Source organism: Chenopodium album, chromosome 17 (assembly GCF_948465745.1).
Source record: "Chenopodium album chromosome 17, dcCheAlbu1.1, whole genome shotgun sequence".
Taxonomy (NCBI): Eukaryota; Viridiplantae; Streptophyta; class Magnoliopsida; order Caryophyllales; family Amaranthaceae; genus Chenopodium; species Chenopodium album.
The window spans coordinates 6,488,051-6,501,894 of record NC_137850.1 but is presented as its reverse complement, the minus strand read 5'-3'; the positions used below and the strand labels follow the sequence as shown (position 1 = coordinate 6,501,894).

General features: G+C 34.1%; 1 protein-coding gene across 2 annotated transcripts; it reads left to right on the top strand.

Annotated features, from left to right (window-relative positions):
• The first annotated feature begins 1,826 nt into the window (after positions 1–1,826).
• LOC145589450 (BEL1-like homeodomain protein 3) lies at positions 1,827–12,312 on the top strand. Of its 2 annotated transcripts, none has more exons than XM_081646022.1 (5): positions 1,827–2,080; positions 2,738–3,855; positions 8,925–9,319; positions 9,408–9,468; positions 10,612–12,312. In XM_081646022.1, exons 2-5 carry the CDS (start codon positions 2,785–2,787, stop codon positions 11,125–11,127), a joined length of 2,043 nt encoding a protein of 680 aa, XP_081502148.1. In that variant the 5' UTR covers positions 1,827–2,080; positions 2,738–2,784; the 3' UTR covers positions 11,128–12,312. The 2 variants fall into 2 exon arrangements, with proteins under 2 accessions (XP_081502148.1, XP_081502149.1); XM_081646023.1 differs by lacking the exon at positions 1,827–2,080 and adding an exon at positions 2,576–2,636.
• The last annotated feature ends 1,532 nt before the right edge of the window (positions 12,313–13,844 follow it).

Below are 13,844 nucleotides of genomic sequence, written 5' to 3'. Positions count from 1 at the left end.
CTCCTATCCGTACTATTTCCACTCTGCTCAACTTCACTCTTTTTTTTTTTTAATTTTTTTTTTATTTTACTTTTTATTTTACTTCCATAATCTATTAAACTGATTGTCCTCAGTGGACCGTCTTTCTGATTTTTATTTTTTGGTAATGGTGAAAGGGTTTTTGGGTTAACAAGGAGTGCTCTTCTACGGAGTACCAAAATTAAGTTAGGTTTAGGGTACGAGTGTAATTTTATTGTACAATACTTCTTTTTCATCTCCGAAATTTAATTAGGTATTCCCTCTAGACCTCCGTATTTTAATTTATATTCAGTAGAGTAGAGTAGAGTAGAGCAAATCATAATAATTCAAAAGAACGGAATCTAAATTAGGTTTAGCCGTTTAGGGTATAGTTTTATTGCACTCCGTTTTCTTTTCCAAAATTTAATTATGTACCGTTTCACTCTGTTTGGATATCAATAGTGAAGGAAAAGGAAAGGGAAGGAAAAACAGGGAAGGGAGAGGAAGGGAGGGAGAACCGGAGAAGATGACTATTGAAGTATATTATACCAAATACACATGTAAACATCCCACATTGATAAAAATTAAGAGAGTTAAAACACTTATAAGCTTAAGGTTAAGGGGCTAAACTTCCTATACCCATATAATTTTGGGACGAAACTTTATTTGATCTTGTGAAGTGGAGTCTCTCTCTTGGTTTCCTCTGTTCTTTTTTACTTCACCTGTTTTTTACTTGCCAATGTAAAACTTTACAATCAATAACTTTATTTCTCCATAAGTAAAAATTATAAAAGTTATATATTATGATAGTATTTATTGAGACAAATTCAAAAAGATCCTATATGAGTATGTTTTTCCTTACATATTATTCATAAAAGACAATCAAAGGAGGGATGATGAATAGTGTAAAAGTCAAAGCGAATTAAGTAAAAATTTAACAGCGACCTTTCAATTTCCTTCCAAGTTTGGAAATGGCTGAGTAATTATAGTTATTCTCCGTTGGGTAGAATATGGTTGGGATGGCTTCATCAAGATGGGGATTTGGTTTATTAAAAGGGACTTATGACAAGTGAGTATTTAAAAAAGTGAAAAAGGGTTACAAAAAAAAAGTCAAATTGGGTACCCTTTTAGAGTGAAAAAAGTGAGACTTGTAACAAGTGAGTGAAAATATAAAGGGACTAAGGGCTCGTTCACTTCAGCTTAATTTCAGTTCAGTTGAACTTTAATCAGTTCAGTTCAATTCAACTCCTAATTTCCTTCTCTCATGAAATATTTATTTCAGTTCTATTTAGTTCAATTTAATTCAGTTCAGCTCCAATCAGTTCAGTTCAATTCAGCTCAATTTAGTAAATGTGAACAAATCCTAATTCATTTGCAAATAAAAATATAAAAACATAAAAGCATGTCAACTAAAATGAGATGACTCTATAATAAAACGTAATCAAATGACAATGAAAAGAGTATTACCTTTAACATCTTTTTTTTTTCTATTTATGAAAAAAAAATGTCATTATGCATTTATGCCCATATTAGCACGATAATTATTTTGAAATAGACGAGGGAGTAATACAATTTGAACATTTAATTTGTTACTCAAAACATTTGCAAGTATTCATAATGGATCCACCCACACAACATCATAGCGGGAGAAAGTACAAGCGTTGGAAAAAAGTTGTAATAAGAATTCGGTAAATAGAAGAACCAAAAAAAAAAAAAAAAAAAAAAAAAAGGGTGAAAAAAAGAGAAAACAAAAATGAAAGGGTGTCGGCCTCATCAACTTTAAAACGCAAAGTTAGCGTAAGAACATTTCCGTGCTGTCTCTCACTTTCACTCTTTCTCTCTCCTCTGCCTAACTCACACTTCTCTCTCTTTTATTTCTCCTGTTTTAGGAAACGTGTGGGTGACATCTCCATTTTCGATTTTCTCAAACAAACTAAAAAAAAATAAAATTTATTTAGTATTTTTCTTTTCTTTCTCCATTGACACTGTTACAAGCTTAACTCAGATTATACACAGTTATATCATTTCTTTTACTGTTGCACTTTTTTTTTTTTTTTTTTTTTTTTTTTCTTATTAATCCATGGTACGTTATCCTTTTCCCTTCTCTTCCTTTTCGGCTTTGGTGAGATCATCTCATACTAATTTATTATTATCATCAAGTTTTATTTCTTTTGTAATTATCTCTTTTGTAATATTAAGTTATTGTGAGTGTCTTGCTTTTAGGATTATTATTGTTATTATCATCAAGTTTTCTTTCTTCTAGCTACTGTTGTTATCTTGATTTGTTGAGCTTTATTACGTTAGAACTTAGAACTAGATCTACTTTTTATTTATTTTTTTAGTTAAAAAAAATAAATAAAATAAAAAATAGAGCTTGAAAAAAATTTAGGGTTTTTGACATGATGATGATGGGTTAATTAGTATGCTTTCAGAAATATTGACTCTTTTTTGTTTACACTATTACCTTTGTTGAAGCCTTTTAGTTTTATTTTTTTCTTAATTATTTAAAAGAAATTAAAAAATAAAATAAAATGGGTATGATTTTATTTTTGTGGTTTTAGGAGTATTAGCTTGCCGACAGCAAGGCTGTACTATGTGGATGATATAGCTCTTGATGATATGATATTTTCTTTCTTATGGTTTTTTCTCTCTCTATTACATTTCCACTATTTTTTTTTTCTTTTTTTAAAAAATATTCTTGATTTTTATTCTCATCATTATTGTTACATTTTTTGTGAAGGTTTGAAATCAAACATTTGAGAAGATAAGTTACTGTATTTGACTGATATGGAAATGAGCAACAATTTCATGCCGGAGTTACACGTGGCGCAACAACGGCGGCGAGATAAGCTTAGAGTTCAACATCTCGACGAACTTCAACATATGAATAGTTTTGATCACCTTCATAATAGCAATGGTAACACTACTACTTCTTCGATGATGATGCTTCTGCCGTCACCGGAGATGTTGAGTTTTGCTTCGGCCTCGAACTCGTTCCCTAACATCCACCCAACTCGATTCGTAACCCCTTCGAGTTCCGATTCGTGTGACCCTCAGCAATTGCCGCCGCCGAGGTGTGATGATAATTGGGTACAGAGGCATGTTTCGCCTGCTGTACCGCAGTTTATGGTTCAAACTCAAAATCATCCTCATGAAATTCATCATGATTATCATCAGGGTAATTGTAATGTTCATCAAAGTTGGGGGAATAATAATAATAATAATAATAATAATAATAATAATAATAATAATAATAATAATAATAATAATGAACTCCCTTTACTTCCTTCGAATTTCGTTAATCAGTCTACTGAGGTTGGATCTCATCCTCACGGCCAAGGGCTGTCTTTATCATTGTCGTCGAATCAATTATGTGAGTATCGTCATCTTGGTGGTGATCCCCCGGAGTTAAAGCCGTTCGAGTCCGGTAGCATATTGTCTGTTGTTAAGCAGTCTATGAGCAGCGGTACTGCCAAGTTAGAATGTGGTAATGCTAATAATAATACCAATCAGGTTCAGGATTTAGCCGGAAGCTCGATTCAGGTGCATCGAAATGTCGGTCCACTCGGGCCATTTACCGGGTATGCAGCTATATTAAAGAGCTCTAAGTTCTTGAAGCCGGCTCAACTGATGTTGGATGAGTTCTTCAGTGCTGCTGGTTTATGGAAAGGGGGTGAAGAAGTGGAGAATGATCAGAGTTTAACGATTTCGAGGAGTCGTAATGTGGGTGATTGTTCTACTGTCGTGGCCTCGAAAATGGATGGATCCAATCAATTGAGTTGCAAGAGTTCCTCTTGTGAGTCTTACAGGCCGGATTGCCATGAAAGGAAAGCTAAACTTCTTCACATGCAAGAAGAGGTTTGTTTCCTTTTTCCTTGCCTTTATAATTTTGTTTATCTTCTAATTGTTTTATTGTTCTTTTTTTTTTTAAGTATAATTCAAGAATATATGATTATCTCCATGCATGTAAAATGTGTGTATGTGTTATTTAATAAATCGTACACAATTTAATTTCAATTGTTGGACTTGTTACTCTTATGAATTAATTATCAAGTTTACCAATGTTCTTCCAACTTGTTTCGTCATAAAGTAATAGTGTACATTTTACCGAGTATTTTGGTTAAACTTTGTCAGCTTTGACTATTAATGTTTGTCGTAACATATGGTACACAATACAGATTATATGAAAGTTATTACAAGTCTTACCATTAATAAATTTTGAAAATTTTCTTTTTTAATTAACTTACAACATGTTTTGTTAAGTCCGTGAAATACCGTTGGCCTCAAATATATATGTATTTATTGTCCGGACTATATTTATGAAATGAGACTAAAGTTTTTGGTATTTGATGGGATGATTTTATTTGGTTATGAAATATTGATCGATTAAATTTTGGTTACTTGGTCAGTACAAATCAATCTTTGTTTAGCATCTTGAAGGGCTGCAAGCCTACAGTACCACCAAAAAAAATGTAATTGTAAATAAAAACAAAATTTTCAATAGTTAAAACGAATCAATGAGAGTTGGATAAATCTATTAAATACTGGTTTTGATAATTCAACTACCTCTATATGTTTCTTCCCTACCGATTTTGTCTTTGTTTCAAACTGATGTCTATCCCGGCTCCCACTTGTAAAATTAGTAGTGATGGTTGGCTATAGATTTATTTATTTATTTTATTTTATTTTTTTTTTTTGTTTTGTCATGTTTAATTAGAAAACAATTTTTTCATGAACATTGCATGGAAGATGTATCCCTTCAGCGAGTTTTATCATGATTTGCCCCCAACTTATAACATGTTTTATGCCTATCTATACATAATTTTGATCATTCAAAACAACTTTTATGCTTCAAAATATGTATGCTATGCTTTCACTGCCTTGAGGTTGGAGTATAATAATTGCATATTAGCCAAAACTTGAATGTTTCGAGCTTCATAAGCTATTAAATAAGTTAATTGTTCTTGCTTTTAAAGAAGCTAAAATTTGTTTGTTAATGATTTTAACTTCTTGTTCTTCTACATAATTATGTAGAAAAAGGAAAGTTTTCCTTGTCCAAATAATCTTGGTTCGGTCTCAGCTCCAAATTGTCCATGCAGGATAATAGTCTTTTTCTTATGATTTCTGTGTTTACATGATTTGAACATTTCATTCTAATTAAGATCCCTCGCACCCATTTGTGCTTTTAGATATGCTAGCTAGGGTGTAATAGTTTTGTAAATCCATTGCATTATCGTTAAATTTTGCTTGATCAAATGTAAAATTAAAGCATGACCGCGACATAATTAATTTTGTTTCTGCTTATGTTTGGAATCTAAAGGTGACATACATCATGTCTGTTGTTGAATAAAGTATAGTAGGGGAAAATGATATATACAACGAAAATACGCAAAATATGTGCTAGAACTTTTTATATTTTTGGAGGTTTGCTTCCAAATTTTCTCATCAATTCCTGTTGTACTACTTTTGCCTTTTGTGGTTTGGTCATGAGTATACAGTAATGCTTTCCTTCGAATGTTTCGTAAGTGGAATTATCTTGTCATATTAAGGATAAAGAATCAGCCACATACTTATAAATGACATTTTATGTTTTTCTAGTATCTAACCTGCAGATGTTGTTAAGTATAGGAATATTGTGGTGGTGTTTTCTTATTAAATCGCTACTATCAAATTGGCACAATTATTAAATTGCATCAGATATGGTTATCATGGAATGTATCTTTCTCAGTTTGGTAGCGGATTGAAAAGTTTTATTCGGTTTATGCAATGGTTTAAAGGATTAATCTGCCCAAACTGCATTTAGGTATGATTTACAATTTGCAACTGGTTCCTTGCAAATATTATAATATGATAGAATCGGGTTCCTAAATAGATTATGATTATAACTTACAAGCTACACTTCTTATAATAATTCAAACAATTCCTTTTTGTTTTGGCTGAAGGAAGTTGAAACTTGTTATATTTGCCTATCGAAGCTAAATCATGAATGCTTTAGTTGCTTGTCTTAGGCCTCCATTTGTTACTTTTGTCTTAAAATTATATCATTTGAGTACGTATTCAACATTTGAAGTGTATAATCCAATAAGAATATTTGAAAGGAGAATTTCTGCCCCTTCAATATTCATTGGAATATATTCAGCACTACTAAAAAACTTGTTAACACTATCTTGAAAAAGCTTTCTATTGTTGCTGAATTGAATTTTCAATACAATATTTTTTATTTATTTTTTATTTTTATTTTTTTATTTTTTTATTTTTTTTTCCTTATGCTCTTTTTTTGTTTGATGAAATAGGGGAGAGGGAGAAAATTGTGTTCAACCTTGTGATTGCCTAACATGTACAGTGATTTTTGTGTTCAAAGTAAATAGTATTACGAATTTGTGATGATTTGAGAATATATGTTCAGATATGGCTGAAAGAAAACCTACCATAATGGTTAATGACTTCGAGGTCCTCAATTCGTGCATCAAGCAGCCTTGCTTGCTTAGGATATGTGTCGATCTGTTTTGCAATATTTGGAATTTTATAAAGTGAATTCAAAATTAAGCTATGTGGTCGACCTCTTCTGTTTTGGCCAAGTGCTTCAAAAACTTATATTTGCATACATTTGACTAGGTACGTGTAGTCCTAGAACTTATTGTAATTACGGAGACAGCATAAAATTTTCCCTTCAACCCGTCAAGGTTTTTGTGGAATAATGGTAATTTGGCTGTATGTCAGCTCTAGGATAAAATCAATAGAATAAAGAGACATTTGATATTATTTTGTGGTCTGCTTGAAACTCGAGGATGAACTTCTTCTAAAATTATGCATGGTTTGTTAAGGCTCGATTGACATTGAAATATGACTAAGACCCTGTTCTCATTAGATTATTTTCAATTCAGTTCACCGCTAATAAGTTTAGTTCTGCTCTAATAAGTTCAGTTCAGTTAATGAGAATAGGTCCTAAACACTGCAAAATTTGGGGCTTTTATTGCGTTCTTTTAGGTTTTTGTTGGCAGTGAAGGTTGAAAGGACAACAAACATAAGAGGGCAAAGATGTGGGATGTAGTTGAGTTTTATTATTTGAGTTATTTAGCTAATTAGTTAATTATTTGCTCATGCATTCTCAAATGGATTTTCTTAATGCATGCAATATAGTGAAGAAGCTGTAAAAGGGTTTAGGCTTGATGGGTTTTACAGTTGCTGTTGGTCATTTCGTAGCTTTAACTTTTTTCTTCTTATTCTTATCCTTACACATTATATTCCATGAAGACTACGGATTATGAAGGTATTTGTACGTTGGCATCGTGTAAGGAAAAAAGTATCATGGGCAGTTATGGTGTCGGATATTGAACATTTGATGTTCAATTCATTATTAATTAGCCAACAAGCCAGCCTATTATCTTACGAAATCAAACTTCGAAAACACCCTTCGACAAGCAATATGAAGCCTGTGAAACTAGGTTTATGCGAAGTGTTAAACAAAGTCATGTAAAACCAATAATTCCATCTACATGGAAGCAAGGATGATTTTTGCTGTACCATTAGCTTCTGATGATAATCTATTATGCTCCGTTATGGCTTGCTTAACCAATAACTTTTTTAAGAGTTACTTGTTTTGGATCAATGTTCTAATTTTTTTTATGTCTAGAAGTAAACTAAACTTTTTGTGTAATATGCAAGGTTTTTACAAACAGTCCAATATAATAGTATTCGAGCTACTACGTCAATTAATTAAGCATAAGCAATAAATTAAATGCGTGCATTGAGAGGGCTTTGTTTCCTGGCCCTGAGGGCATTCCAACCCTACGTCATTTGGTTGTTTACATACTCATCTAGACTGTTTTTTGTAAATTGGTTGTTGGTTAGCAAAATGTTTTGTCAAGGATTTGATGGCGATGTATTATTTTGTTGAACCTTTTGTTTAGTTGTCTTGTAGTTACTTTTACAAAAAGTATTTGACTGGACTTTTCATACTCAAACTATTATTTTTGACTTGTGTGCCTCTTCTAAAGATTCTGTAACTTGATTACTTGACCAGTTGTATGGTCTTTAAGTCGGAGTCTGAGTATTGATTGGCATATCTATATGTATATATGCTCGAATGTTTTAGTAATTTTATTAGCTCATAATTTCTCAATGTTTTGTTGAATTTGCAAAGTTGTAGGGATTTGAATGAGGTTGGACTTTCTTTTGTGCTGTCTTATTGGTTTAACAATATATGACGATCAATTCTAATAAGAAAGTCTCCTTTTAAACTTGTTTATTACATATGTAACACATCCAAATTTGTAGCTGTTGCTTACTTCCCTATTTTAGCAATAGTTTTGCTTAAAGGCCCCATCATTTTAGTGAAAAGTGTTTATATAAATGTGTTTCTTTTGCATGCTTTAGCCTTTAATTTAAAGAGTTCTGGAGATTCAAAAATTAATAATCATCGACTTAATTATTGTTGTGGGGTTTGGTGGACCATTGAAAAGTTACTGAACCATCAATCTCTACGTAGTTCGAATTTCTGTTGGATTTAGATATCTTTCTAATTTACATAATCTGGTTGAGATGCAGAATTTAAGGGTATAAATCACACTAGAAGTTTTTAGCTTACCTATGTAGCATGAGCGGTAAGTTTATGCTGTATTTTGGGGCTTTTTAACAATAATATGATACTCTTGCCCCTTTGGTGTCAATCCTATTAGTCATGCTTAAGTTTTTTTTTGGTGATAAGATGTACAAAGTTGTTTGTGGCATGATAACAACTTGTCGTCTCAAACATGTGAAGTTTAAGTTAGAGCTATCATTGTCTTATCTTCCAATAATCTACCGATAAGACTTGAACAAAAATGTAAACGTCTATTATGAATGTTCTTTTGGCTAATGCTCAAGTTTTTACAGTCTTTTGGGATTTTACATATTTGGTTAACATTTTGTTCATGCAATGTTTAAAGGTTTGCAAACGACACAAGCAATATCATCAACAAATGCAGATGGTGATCTCAGCATTTGATTCGGTACCAGGGCTCAGCAATGCGACACCCTACATTTCACGTTCAATTAAGACTATCTCGAGGCATTTCAGGTGTCTCAAGAATGCAATTGCAGACCAACTCAAGCACATAAAGAGAGCTTTGGGTGAGGACCTAACTTCTCCTACCAGCTTTCTCAGGGGTGACAGTAGTAGCAGTTTAAGGTATGATCAGAATTTTGCAAAGGTCAGATCTGGTGCCATTGGTGGAACGGGTCACGTGGGTCACCAAAGCCATGTATGGAGACCACAGAGAGGCCTTCCGGAGCGTGCAGTTTCTATTCTTAGAGCATGGCTCTTTGACCATTTTCTTCACCCGTGAGTTTATGCCTCATCTTTTGTCATCTTGACAAGTATCATTTGTGAAGTATTTGAACTCAAGGGGCCTCAACATGCATGTTTGCAGGTATCCAACCGACAATGACAAACAAATGCTAGCTACCCAAACTGGCTTGACTCGAAACCAGGTGAGGTATCCTAAAGTTAGTGTTTATTAGTTGAACTGTGTTTAGCAATATACTTCTATATTACTCGCATTTGATATATATGTATGTCTTTGGTCCAAAATGATGTGAATTGTAGAGTCTAAATATCTTAAGGTAAATTTATGACTCCCTCATGTTTTTGTTCTACTCTTAATTCTTTTATTCCCATGGAAACTTGACCATCCCATAAAATGAAGCCCCTATGGCTGGTTTCTTACAAGGTGTAGGTATATCAGCACGAGGATAAGATAATGTAATTTTACACAACAATTCATCGAGACATATCCTTAATTTACAGTGCCTTACATGAAGAACCACTTTAAGGTGAGATGTGGAAGTTTTTTGCACTAATGAAACTGCATCTCTTCTCGGAACACTCTAATACTATATATTGTCAAATCACCAATAGTTAAGAATTACACTGCATATGTGATGTATAGTCTAAACTTTTATCCCAACCCGTCTCTTCCATTGCACATGTATGTTATACCTTTTTGGATATATGTTCAGTACCCAAATGAAAGCTAAAGCAAACTCTTGCTACTTGGAGAAATTCTTAAGAGGCCCAAGCGATAGATTTACATTTTACTCGTATATCTAAACTCCCATGTGATTGTAATCTAATCTTTGAAATATTGATCAACCTGATTTCAAAGTTTAGCTCTTTATTATCTAGTTTCGACTTATTTCTCTTACAAGTGTTATTTGATTTGTCTATATTTTGACTTGGTGAAGTAAATTTGCAATTACTCTTGGTACTCTCCCATAATTTTTTCCACGCTAAAGATCCTGTAATGCCTCATACCCCATCTATATTCTAACCGTAAATTTGTGAAAATGGGATAGAGGGAGGTTCTTTGAAGTTTATATAGTTTTGAGTTTCATTGCATGATACAATTGTCGCTCTGATTTGTACATTTTGCACCTGAAGATTGTAGACTTAGTGAGAAAATCACTATTTTATAGGCTTGTAGAAAAGACTCGAATAGATTTCTTGGAGAAGTAATATAGTCTATATATAGTTGTTGAGAAACTCGATTTCTCTAATCAAAGTAGAAAGCTTATGATTTCCTTGTTGTGTGGCTTACATTAATTAATGTTTAATCATGCAATAAATGGGTGCAGGTATCAAATTGGTTCATTAATGCTCGAGTACGGCTGTGGAAGCCTATGGTGGAAGAAATACACATGCTTGAAACCAAAGGTTCGTCACGTTCTGAGCCCAATTCAAACAACAGTGTAATGTCAATCATTGAGAAAAATAGACAGGCAACAGCAGCTAATCAATCAGGCTGCAAACCGTTGCCTTTAAATCCTGTATGTGATAAGCAGCTGGAATGCTTAGGACCATCAAGCTCCCTTGAAAGATCAACAGGTGAGCCAATTAACACAGAACAGCTTTTTCAAAATCAAAAGTGCTCAAGGCTGGAAAGTCGCCAAGTTCCTACAAGCATTGATAGTTCATTCATCGGGTTTTTGCCTTACCAAAGGCGGGGGATTGAACTAGGAGGAATAGGTGCAGTATCACTTACTCTAGGTCTGCGGCATGGTTCAGAGACTACTCAGCAGCAGCTGCAGCATCAGTTCATACCCCAAGGAATGCCTTTCGGAGGTCACGTTATTCATGACTTTTCTGGCTAAGCCATCTCGGAAGGTAGTGCTTGGCGCTCCTTTGAAGCTAACAACTTCCAAGGGAGGGGGTGGCCTGGCCTACAGACCATGTTTGTGTATAAAATTAGGACCAGAAGATTTTCGGGAAGATTAATCAAGTTCCGAAAATGGTAGTTGTCCACCCACCAAGTTAGTAAAGCAATGGGTAGTACAACGATTCGAAGGTAGTTGCACACTTGAGGTAGTAGTGTGCAAAGCTAGTCAATGACTTGTAATAGGTTACCAATACACGTGTCAGCACGTGATTGGTCTATAATTAAAAAAAAAAACTTAAAACCATAACAGCCACCATGCCCTCCCCTCCCGCCACCGTGAAACGCCACGGCCAACCCCCAGCTCGTCGGAAAACGGCCGGCCGTTTCCCCTAACCCCCGAAAACGGCCAGTCGTCCCCTCCCAACCCCAAAAACCACCCTAGCCGTCCCACTCCCCCCCCAAACCACCCTATCCTTCCTCGGAAAACAACCTCCACCCACCGCAATGGCGCAGCCTAAGCAGCGGTAGCCACCACTGAAGCAGCAGCAACCACCGCAATGGCGCGACCAAAGCAGCGACGAATCGCACCCCTCAATTGCAGCAGCCCCAAAACCGTCCTGCCACCACCGCCCTTTGCATCCTTATCACTCCCCTCAGCCACCACAACCCCTTAATCTCTCACCTCAGCTCACTGCACATCAATTGCAGCACAAAGATGGAAAATTGGGAAAAATTAAGAGCAACAAACCAATCACCTCGCTGCAAATTTTCGCCCTATACATCGACACTGCCATTAAGCACCACCAATCACCTCCTTATCCACCATTCACCGCCCCGCAGCATCCACCTCCAAACACAACAACACTAGCAGGTTGAAACCCAAATTCGCACCAATTTTTGCCTCGATTCACAGCAATTTTGCACAGCAACCACCACCATAAATTGAAACCCAGATTTGATCCGGCCATTTTCGGAGGGTTAAGGAGGTGGTCGCTGGCTTTCAGTTAGTTGGTTGTGGTGGCTGAGATTTCATGGTGGGGTTGCTGGGATAGAAATCTGTTTTATTTTAGTTTTTTTTATTTTTGTTATTTATTTTTAAATATTAGGCCAATCATGTGTTGGCATGTGGCATTTGAAAACAGAAAAAAAAAAAAAAAAAGTTTACCCTTTCAACAAGTAACCGGTGTTAGGGTCTGTTGGAGGAAAACTCACCTAATAGTTAGGATTATTAAAAAATAAACCTTAGTTGGGATTATTAGAAGTAAATCGACAATAGTTGGAATTATTAAAGGGTATTTTTCCAAAAAAAAAATTGTTAGGACATGGGAGGAGTCTGATAGGTATCTGGTATTTACATGACTGTATGTTTTGTCACTTACTCCGTATAAATCACAAAAAAATAAATTGTCAATTGTGTAACTACAGAGTAGAATGGAATGAATGAATGAATGATGCAACTTAATAACAGTAAAATTATTATTTCCTCCGTTTTTTTTATAGTTGCAACAGTTTGACTTTTACACTATTCATGTGTTTCACTGTAACTAGCTTTGCTAATCTAAACATAAATAAAAATATAGTCATGTGGGATCTTGTTAGATTCGTCTTGATTTTTATAATTTTAATATCTAAAATTTATATTTTTACATATTGGTAATCAAAGATATTAACAATTCAAAACATGCATTGACAAACGTGAAAAGAGAAGTGTTGCAACTATTAAAAAAATAGAGGAAGTACAAATCACGAAATCAATTATACAGAGTATAAAGTATGAATCTTGGTGGCATATTTTTAAATCTTTACCGTTCCTTATCTTATGAATATACTCGTTCGTATTTAAATACGTGTTTCACTTTCTATTTGCGGTCGTTTTTAAATACTTGTTATATTTCCTTATTTGGAAAGCTTTTACAATATTTAATTCATTTCTCTCAACTAGTGAAACCCAATAAAATTATACGAAGTATACTATTACCTTTAGATTCTCTCTCCTCCAATTTATCCTCCAATAACCCCACTATCTTCATATTTTATTACTTTGTCCAATTTCTCTTAAAACTCCGCGCATAGAGAAATGAAGCAAATATTTTAAAACGGGGGTAATTGATTGTTGGACAACCACTTTTCATAAAGTTAAAGGAAAAGTTGAAAGTGATAGCTACGGTTTACTCGATGGCCGTTTGATGGCAAATAACGAATGTTAACTCAAGCAGTCAAGCTAGCTACTATCAATACATTTTACAAATTTTTGGGAAAAGTTTAGAGAGAGCAACGGTGGACGGGTAGATGATGAGTGTTATTTCCGACACTATTATATACTTTCTCCGTTTTTTTATTATTGCACCATAGGGGTTGGGCACAAATATTTTGGTAGTGGAAAAAAAGTAAGAGAGAGAAAGGTAAAAATACAAAATTGCTCATGTGACATATTGATAAACTAAAAAGTAAATGTGAAAAAGTAAGGGTATATTGGGTATTTGTAGCGTGAACACAAATAATTTTTTTCCTAAAGAGGAAATGGTGCAATATTTGTGAAACTTCCTAAAAAGGCAAATGGTGCAATAATAAAAGAACGGAGGAAGTATATATGTTCCTTAGATTTTAGGTTAGTTCCTTTAGTATTTTAGTGTCTTTATTTAGGTTTTTGATAGTTTGTGGCTTATTTCTCTTTTATGTGTTTTTATAGGTTATTGAGTGGTTTTAGAAGAT